The sequence below is a fragment of the Camellia sinensis genome, chromosome 6 (genome assembly GCF_055761805.1).
Source record: "Camellia sinensis isolate YWXY chromosome 6, ASM5576180v1, whole genome shotgun sequence".
Taxonomy (NCBI): Eukaryota; Viridiplantae; Streptophyta; class Magnoliopsida; order Ericales; family Theaceae; genus Camellia; species Camellia sinensis.
In genome coordinates this window covers 91,261,541-91,272,121 of record NC_138966.1, presented here as the reverse complement: position 1 = coordinate 91,272,121, position 10,581 = coordinate 91,261,541, and the positions used below count along the sequence as shown (strand labels likewise).

The 10,581-nt window shown below is 33.6% G+C and overlaps 1 protein-coding gene across 1 annotated transcript; it reads right to left on the bottom strand.

The window, feature by feature from the left end:
* Positions 1 to 2,209: 2,209 nt before the first annotated feature.
* On the bottom strand, positions 2,210 to 2,947 carry LOC145793412 (uncharacterized). The gene is made up of 2 exons (XM_082876236.1): positions 2,767 to 2,947; positions 2,210 to 2,499 (listed from the first exon to the last, which is right to left on the bottom strand). Exons 1-2 carry the CDS (start codon positions 2,945 to 2,947, stop codon positions 2,210 to 2,212), a joined length of 471 nt encoding a protein of 156 aa, XP_082732362.1.
* Positions 2,948 to 10,581: the final 7,634 nt, after the last annotated feature.

Sequence of the window (10,581 nt, the reverse complement as noted above, 5' to 3'; positions counted from 1 at the left end):
TTTAGGTGACACTCAAAATCTCACAAAAGAGATTTTCTTACCAACCACTAGGCTATACAAATGGTTAATTTGAAACATCCCCCCTGGTCAAATATTCAAAAACTACCAAGGATGCCCACACCTAGAGTTATATACTCAAGCCGTGACATCCGTGATCTGCCCCAAGGGAACGGTCTGCTAGGGATATGTAACCTCCTTGTGTGCCACCCGCACATCCACCCTTATCCCAAAATCGAATACCGATAAGGGTTCAAATAAGTCCCGTGCCATCTTAGGATTTCGTGACACAATTATATAAAAACTATCAAAAACCAGGGCTCACCCTGAACTACCGGTATTAATCCTTAATCATTAATTTTGTATATGTTGTTAATCATTTTAGTTAGTTTTCAATAATTACAATTTTTTATCACCGTAAGTGTTATACTATTTCATTAAAATTCCCAACATAAAATATTACACATATCATACAATAATCAATCAATGTACAAAATTAAAATAAACAATTAAATTAAACCATGGTATGAAACAATAATTTTAGATACTTAAAAATGAACCATAATCACACATATGCATGGACTAGTAATTTACAAGATTTAATTAATTAGACTAGCACAATATATAAATTTAGTCCAAATAAATAATTGAAGTAATAATCTTGGTTCCTTCTCAATCTGCCCAGAAATTTTCAGAATATACGTTTTGTAATTAAAATTATAAATAAATTATTTATATAATTCTAAAATTTGTGAGAATCTATAGAATATTCAATAAACATGTTATGGTCATTTTTCAGAAAGCATTTCCTAAAAATAAGTTGTAAATAAGTTTGTGAAATTCCAAGAAAATTTATGACACATATTTATCACATTTTCTTAAATTAATTCCATACTTAAATTTATAAATCAATTCCATAATATAAAAATTTATTATGAAACTAGACTTCTCAAATTTCATTCGTTATTTAGAAATTACCAGATTTGGTTTAATACAGGATTTTTAATGATTTTTCAAACATATAGTAAAATTTGTCTATAATTACAGATTTAGTTAAAATTTTGTATAAATTCGTAAAAAACCCAAATAATTGTTAAAAAAATTCATGGATGAACTAGACATTATTCTCAACAACTTTGCAGAAGAAATTATCTCAAAATTTTGAGTATAAAATTATCTAAAAATTCATACAATCTTTTGGCAGATTTAAGAGTTATATAATCAAACCAAATAAAATCTCCAATCATCTCTTTAATGGCACAAACTACACATGCAAGTCAATTTCCACAATTATATCATGATTTTAAGGCTACTAATAAAACTAACCTTCAAATATTTAATATACAAATCACAAATTTACATATGACTATAAACAAGATTTTATCTAAATTTTTACTATGAACACAAATTTTGAAATTTTAACAATTAAAAAAAATGAGAGGGTTGAGAGGGTTTTCTTACTAGGATTGAAATGGGTTGATGAAATGGTAGGAAAAATTATATCCTCCTTTATCTTCTACTCTTCTTCTTCTCCCCATTTATCTTAACTTGCTCACAGAATTTCCTTCAATCAGTTTGAGAAAATGTAGACTATACATATGCATATATATAGACTTCTCACCCGAGGCGCTCTCTCTTTCTCTCTCCCCTAATCATTCTGTTGAGTCAAATTGAATTTTCTAAATCCAAGAGATGTAATGAGGGCCTATGTCCTACAATAACATGCATGTATACAAATGTCACTCAACACTGCCACTGAAAATCTGATTGATTTTTATTTTATTTTTTATTTGTGTGGGTTTCTTAAAATTAATTAATTAAGGTTTTTAACTAAGGTCTTTAGTAAGGATAATTATGATGTTGAATCCTTATTACAATAAATTATAAACAATAAATATTGAATACCTACAAAATTATTTTTATTATTATTATTATTTTTTGTTATGGATTAATTTAGAACTAACTTATACACTAATATATATATATATATATATATTTGATAGACTCTGGATAAAATTAATTAATTAATTTATTCATTTATTTATTTACTTATTTCTTTTCTTCTAAGAATAATTAAATGTGGATTCTCACAATCTACCAAAAAAAAAAAAAAAAAAATTCATCATCGAAATTAATTCGTACCTTTAGATTTGAAAAAATGAGAGTAATTGGCACGTATCATATCTTCTCATTCCCATATTGACTCCTCCATCTAACGATGTCTCCAGAGAACTCGAACCAATGGTATAGTTTTTCCTCGTAATTTCTTGTCGCAACGATCTAAAATTTTGACAAGCTTTTCTTCAAATGTCACATCTTCATCAAGATTAATTTCCTTCCAGTCGATGATGTGAGAAGGGTGCGGCTCGTATTTCCGCAGCATAGAGATGTGGAAAACATTATGTTCCCCAGCCAGTTGAGGTGGTAGAGTCAAATAGTACGCCACCTCTTCTACTTTGTACAAAATTTCAAAAGGCCCAATGAAGTGAGGTGACAACTTTCCTTTTTTTCCAAAGTGAACAACTCCTTGACGAGTTTGTATTTTTAGGAACACGTGATCTCTAACTTGAAATGCTAAAAGTCTTTTTCTTTGATCTGCATAACTTTTCTACCTACTCTGAATGGTGTCAAGTCTTTGTCTAATTAATTTCACCTTTTCGATAGTTTCTTGAACTAACTCCAGCCTTAAAAGAGGTGCTTCTCCCACTTCCGTCCAACATATTGGTGATCGACAAGGCCATCCGTACAGAGCCTTACACGGTGCCATACCAATACTTGCTTGAAAACTATTATTGTAAGAGAATTCGACTAGTGGTAAGTGTCTCTTCCAACTATCCTTGAAATCCATCACATAAGCTCGAAGCATGTCTTCTAAAGTCTGAATTGTTCTTTTTGATTGACCGTCAATTTGAGGGTGAAAAGCTGTACTAAAACACATCTCTGTACCCATAGCTTTTTGCAGACTTTGCCAAAATTGTAACATAAAATGAGGATCACGATCTGATACTATTGAGACTGGTACTCTGTGCAACCTAATGATTCCTCGAATAAATAATTGACTTAATGATTCGAGTGTGTCTTCTTGTCCTATTGGTAGGAAATGTACCGTTTTAGTTAACCGATCAACCACAACCCAAATGGCATCATGGCCTTGCGGCCACCGGGGTAGTCCCGTTACAAAATCCATTGTTATGTGTTCCTATTTCCATTCAGGTATTCATAAAGGTTGGAGTTTCCCTATCGGCTTCTGATATTCTGTCTTCACTTGCTGACACGTTAAGCACTTAGACACGAATTTAGCAACGTCCTTTTTCATTCCACTCCACCAATATTGTCGCTTGAGATCCTAGTACATCTTGTTTCCTCCTGGATGAACTGCAAAAACTGAATGGTGAAATTCTTTAAGTACTTCTTCTCTCAATTGTTCGATATTGGATTCAAAAATTCTACCTAAATACCTTAAACTACCATCTTGATAGAGCGGCCAATCTAGTGAAGACTCTCCTAACACTAATCGTGCCTTAATGAAGTCGGCCTTTTGATCAAATCTTTGAGCTTCCAGCACTTTGGTAAGAAGTTGAGGTGTTGTAACTATTGCAAACAACCTAACCTTTTCATTTTGAGTCTCTGGTTGTAATCTAAACTCATTTATAGTACTTACCATTTCCCATTCTTTAATTCATATGTTGGCTACGATCTCTCTTGTCTTTCAACTTAGTGCATCTGTTACAACATTAGCCTTCTCAGGATAATAAGACAAAGTAAATTGGTAACCTTCAAGGTACTCCACCCAGCATCTCTGCCTCATGTTCAAATCTCTTTGTGTGAACAAGTACTTCAAGCTTTTGTGGTGGGTAAATATCTTGAACTTTTCACCATAAAGGTAATGTCACCAAGTCATAAGTGCATAGACTATAGTCGCCAATTCCAAATTGTGGGTAGGGTAATTTTTCTCGTGATTCTTCAATTGCCTTGATTCATAAGCCACTACCTTCCCATTTTGCATTAACACGCTACCTAATCCTTCTTTAGAGGCATCACAATAAACTGTGTACCCAATGTCACGTTCATGTATGATTAGTATAGGAGCACTTGTTAGTCTCTTCTTGAGTTCTTGAAATGATTGCTCATAAGTTTTGTTCCATTCAAACTTTCCTCCTTTTTGTGTTAGGCGTGTCGTCGGCTTAGCTAATTTGGAGAAATCTTGAATGAATCTCCTATAATAACCTACTAACCCTAAGAAATTACGAACCTCAAATGTATTCTTAGGTGATTTCCATTCCATTACTGCTTCTACTTTAGCAGGATCCACTGATATTTCTGATTCAGACACGACATGACCTAAGAATTTTACTTCCTTCGACCAAAATGCACATTTGCTAGCTTTAGCATACAATTGGTTCTCCCTTAGAATTTGCAAAGTGGCTCTCAAATGTTACTCGTGATCTTTCTCCGATCGTGAATATATCCAAATATCGTCAATGAATACTACCACAAATTGGTCCAAATAAGGTGTAAAAACATTTTGACACGAAGTTGGTGATATCCAGACCTAAGGTCAATTTTGGAAAAACATTTTGAACCTTTTAATTGATCAAACAAGTAATCAATTCTTGGTAATGGATATCGATTTTTAATAGTGACTCGATTTAGTTATCGGCAATCAATGCATAACTTCAAGGTTCCATCCTTCTTTTTTTCGAATAATGCTGGCGCTCCCCATGGAGATGTACTTGCTTTGATGAACTTTTTATCTAATAATTCTTGCAATTGCTTCTTCAGTTCCCGAAGTTCAGCTAGGACCATACGATGTGGTGCCATAGAAATTGGTGAAGTCCCAGGCTGGAGCTCAATCGTAAAATCTATGTCCCTGTAATTCGTCAGGGAAAACGTCAGCGTACTCACACACCACATGGGGTAATCCTAGATTCTTTCGATTTTCGTCTTCCAAAATTAAGCTTGCCAACCATCCAGTTAGTTGATCATGCCACCGCGATTCGTGACATGTTGGAGTTAAAGAATCTTGTCTATCTCCTTTAAATTGAACTTTCATGCCATTCAGGGAGGATGCTATCACCATTTTATGGTAACAGTCGATAATAGCTTGATGAAATGATAACCAGTCCATTCCTAAAATGATGTCAAAATCAGACATTTCCATAACCCTTAGATCACATATCAAATATGAGCCAGAGATTTTTAGTTCACAAGATTTACATACTAGATTTACTCGGGTTTGATCACCTAAGGGTGAAGCAACACTCATAGCTATCTCTAACATTTCGGGCTCCAAACCTAGACTTGATACACAGGCAGTAGATATAAAAGAATGCGATGCTCCAGAGTCAAACAATATTTTAACCTAAGAATTCATGAGAATTAACATAGCTTGAATTACTGATGGGTTATCAACATCTTCTTCTTCTTGAAGAGCATACATTCTTCATGTTGCTTGTTGGTTAGTCCCTCCTGGTTTCTTTCCATCTCCAGCTCCTTGTGGTTGTGTTCTTGGCCGGCCCGCATTCCTAGAGGCTTGTGGCTGCCCTTTGTTGGTCTGAGTAGTTTGAGTGGGTTTAGGTCCTTGTCCTGGCTGGCATTTGTTGTATTGTTGTGCCCCTCGTTGATCCATAAAATATTCCCCACCTGGAGGGCACTCACTCCGACGATGCCCTTGTTGACCACATCTAAAACACTTTTCCTTCCACTCATTAACAGAGTTTCCTCCTTGCTGGTTTCCCCGATTCTGCCTTTGTTGCTGTTGCAACCCTCTGGCATAAGGTGTTGGTGCAGGATGGTTTCTGGTGTTTTGAACTAGACCTCCTTCTCGTGATTGGTTATTGTTCCTTGATCGTTGATTTCGAATGTGTTCGGAATCTACTAATTCTCGTTCCACAATTAAAGCTCGATCCACTATTTGAGCATAGGTGGAAAGTTGCACTGTGATCAATCTTCCTCTAATATCTGTCTCCAAACCTCATTCGAATTGTCTAACCTTATCCTCTTCATTTGCTACTATTGCTGAAGCATACCTTGAAAGAGCCTCAAAACAATTTGCATATTGAGTTATTGACATTTTTGCTTGTTTCAGTTAGAGGAACTCTTGAACCATTTCTTGTCTTAGTGAGTTAGGAAAATATTTTTCCATGAATAGGTCTTCAAATTGCCTCTAAGTCAATGTCTCTACTTGTCGGGTACTCCTGATCATTTCCCACTAATGATCTACTTCCCCTTCCATTTTAAACACCGCCATGGTCACCCTATCTTGCTCATTTCGGATTTCAGAAGTGTCTAGTAACTTCTTAATTTGTTTTAACCAAGCTTCAGCTTCATAGGGGTTAGATCCACTAAGGAATTTGTCAGGATGTAGTTTTTCAGACTTTGCTATCATATCAGATTTGCTTTGATTTTGATTTCGCGGTGGTATATTGCCTACCCTATCGATAATTGTGCGTATAATCCGAGCGACATCGCCATCAGACACTCTATCACCATTACTGTTGTTATTATTTCTTGTTCGTCTAGCCATTCTGCGTGATGGAATTGTTGGTAATTTGTGACTTATGTATTTATTTATTTATTATCATCATGATTACTATTATTATTATTATGATTATTATTTTATATATACATATATATATATATATATATATTTATATGCAAAGACAGTAATTAAAGATTTCATAAAAGGAAACTTCATTCATTAGATGGGGAAAGTTACAGAACAGCAAAATACAATTAAAAAAATAAAATACTACGAGCTTAATATAAGACAAATGATAGCCCCTACTAATCAAGATTAATATGAATACTAGTTAGAGTTACCTACACAAACAACTTTAAACTAGGCAATTTTTACACTGTAAGCTTACAAAACAATTAGTTAGCCTAGTTTGTAACTCCTCTAAGACCTCTAATCAAACAGCCATGGATAGTCCCTCCTCACAAGGCCTTCTTGCTCCCACGTGGCTTGGAAAAGCCCCATGAATCGCCATAGCACCCTCACAAAGACAACAATTTCATGCACAAAATGTCCTAATAGCTGTACCGATTCCTCCCGATAAATTCTCCAATCTTTGAAATCCACCGATCCATCTGTCTTCACAATTCGATTTGGGTTGGGAATGACATACTGAAAGCTTCAAATATCAAAAAGGTTGCCAATTCTATCAGTAAAGCCATTCGGGAAAGGGCCTAACTGATACAACTAGGGATTTTCTTGCCTTAAAATCTTGACAGGTCTGATGTAAGCACCTACCCAACTTTCAGACTTCCAAGCACAACTTCCTAAGGGATAAATCCTAACATACACAAATGAGCCAATTTGCAGCCCATTTTGAACATTCCAATTTTCAAATACAGCCCTTATATCTCCAGTACTTTCGTCAGTATTACCTCTATGGATTCCTTATCGGTGTCAGACTCAATCACAATCACCTCCATTGGGTCGTACATAGGTGTAATTTCTTCGGGTTCAGACTCAGGCTCATAGTCTTCTATTAGTGACTCCATTTCTTCACTCCAGCCAGACTCTATTTCATAATTTCCCACCGAATCTTCCTCACAAGAGTTAACATTCGACAATCCTGGCATCCTACAATTAAAAGGTTCTAACTTAGTTATGTCACAGAAAACTACAAGCCAACATAAGGTTTTTGTAAAAAAAAAAAAAAATTAATTACTACCCATGGCCCAAAGGTTTGAACCTAGGATCTGATACCATATTGTGGTGCCCCAAAATTTTTCGAACATCAAGAGTTTTTGGTATCAGAGCCTAGGTTCGAACCTTTGGGTCATGGGTAGTAATTAATTAATTTTTTTTTTTTTACAAAAACCTTACGTTGCCATGTAATTTTCTGAGACATAACTAAGTTAGAACCTTTTAATTAAAGGATACTAGGATCATCTGATACTAACTCTTATGAGGAAGATTCGGTGGGAAATTATGAAATAGAGTCTAACCCGAGTGAAGAAGTGGAGTCACCAATAGAAGACTATGAGCCTGAGTCTGAACCTGAAGAAATTTCACCTATGTACAACCCAATAGAGGTGATTGTCACCGAGGAGGAATCCGTAGAGGGTACTACTGACGAAAGTACTGGAGATATAGACGCTGTATTTGAAAATTGGAATGTTCAAAATGGGTTGCAAATTAGCTCATTTGTATATGTTACGATTTATCCCTTAGGAAGCTGTGCTTGGAAGTCTGAAAGTTGGGTAGGTGCTTACATCAGACCTGCCCAGATTTTAAGGCAAGAAAATCACTGATTGTATCAGTTAGGCCCTTTCCCGGATGGCTTTACCAATAGAATGGGCAACCCTTTGATATTTGGAGCTTTCAATATGTCATGACTGACCCAAATCAAATTGTGAAGACAGATGGATCGGTGGATTTCAAAGATTGGAGAATTCATCGAGAGGAATCGGTATAGCTATTGGGACATTTTGTGCATGAAACTGTTGTTTTTGTCACGGTGTTGTGGCGATTCATAGGGATTTTCCAAGCCACATGGGAGCAGGAAGTCCTTGTGAGGAGGGACTATCCATGGCTGTTTGATTAAAGGTCTTAGAGGAGTTACAAACTAGGCTAATTAATTGTTTTGTAAGCTTACAATGTAAAAATTGCCTAGTTTAAAGTTGTTGGTGTAGGTAACTCTAACTAGTATCCGTATTAACCTTGATTAGTAGGGGCTATCATTTGTCTTATATGAAGCCCATAGTATTTTATTTTTTTATTTGTATTTTGTTGTTCTGTAACTTATCCCATCTAATGAATGAAGTCTTCTTTTATGAAATCTTTAATTATTGCTGTTGCATATATATATATATATATATAATAATTATAATAATAATAGGGTGAAGAAGAAGAGTAGAAGATTAAGGAAGATATAATTTTTCCTACCATTTCATCAACCCATTTCAATCCTATTACTAAGTAAGAAAATCCTTTTAACCCTGTCATTTTTTTTAATTGTTAAAATTTCAGAATTTGTGTTCATAGCAAAAATTTAGATAAAATCTTGTTTATAGTCATATGTAAATTTGTGATTTGTATATTAAACATTTGAAGGTTAGTTTTATTAGTAGCCTTAAAATCCTGATATAATTGTGAAAATTGACTTGCATGTGTAGTTTGTGCCATTAAAGAGATGATTGAAGATTTTATTTGGTTGGATTATATAACTCTTAAATCTGCCAGAAGGTTGTACGAATTTTTAGATAATTTTATACTCAAAATTTTGAGATGATTTCTCTGCAAAGTTGTTGAGAATAATGTCTAGTTCATCTAAGAATTTTTGTAACAATTATTGGATTTTGTACGAATTTATACAAATTTTAACTAAATTTGGAACTATAGACATATTTTACTATATGTTTGAAAAATCATTAAAAATTCTATATTAAACTAAATATTGTAATTTCTAAATAAAAAATGAAATTTGAGAAGTCTAGTTTCATAATAAATTTTTAGATTATGAAATTGATTTATAAATTTAAGTATGTAATTAATTTAAGAAAATATCTTAGGTATATAACTCTGGGTGTGGCATCCTTGGTAATTCTTGAATATTTGACCAAAGGGGGGGGTTTCAAATTAACCGTGGCCATAGCCTAGTGATTGGTAAGAAAATCTATTTGGTGAGATTTTGAATGTTACCTAAACTATTAAAATAGTTGAAATTGTTTTAATTGTTGTTATATTATTATGCTATTAATTCTGCCACTTCCTCTTAATTGTCATGATTATTAATCTGATTATTTTCTTTTAAAAAAAATGGTAGGTTGGTTATGTTTTCTTACTGTGCTGCAAAACTCATAGTATATATTTTGTTACCCTGACATTTTGTGCCAAATTTTGACGAGGAAGGAATAGAAGCTGAAATTGAAGCTGTTACTAATATAGAACATTGGTTAACTTAAATTCAAGACTTTAGTACAATAAAATTTTACTATCTTATGTGTTAGGATGTTTTTTAATGTTGTGTGTGGACTTTTAATATTTTATTTATTTATTTAGTGTTGTTAAACTTTTGACTGTGTGAGAAATTTAAATTTTCCTTTTAAGATGTTAGAATTTTAATTTAATAAGTTATTTTGTTATTTAAATTCTTGATGTTCCAAAAATTTTGGGGCGTTATAATTCCAAATTGTGACGCCCCAAATTCTTGGAACATCAAGGGAAATTAAATAACAAAATTAAAAAGTTGACATCTTAATAGGACATTCCAACTCTCGTACATAACTAAAGGTTGAAACAACATTAAATAAAAACTTAGAATTATCCAAATACAACATCAAATGAAATTATAAAATCCTTAATAGCTAATACATAAGATAATAAAATTTATTCGGCTCTAATCATGGTTTTAAGTCATCCAAGGCTCTATGTTAGCATGAACTCCATTTCAATTTCAATTATTTCCTCGCCAAAACCTGACATAAAATGCCAGGGCAACAAAACATATGCCATGAGTTTCACAACACACTAAGAAAACACAACAAACCTACATTTCTTTTTAAGAGAAAAATAATGAGATTATAAGCATGAGATAATAATATAATTGTAAATATAAATTACAACTATTA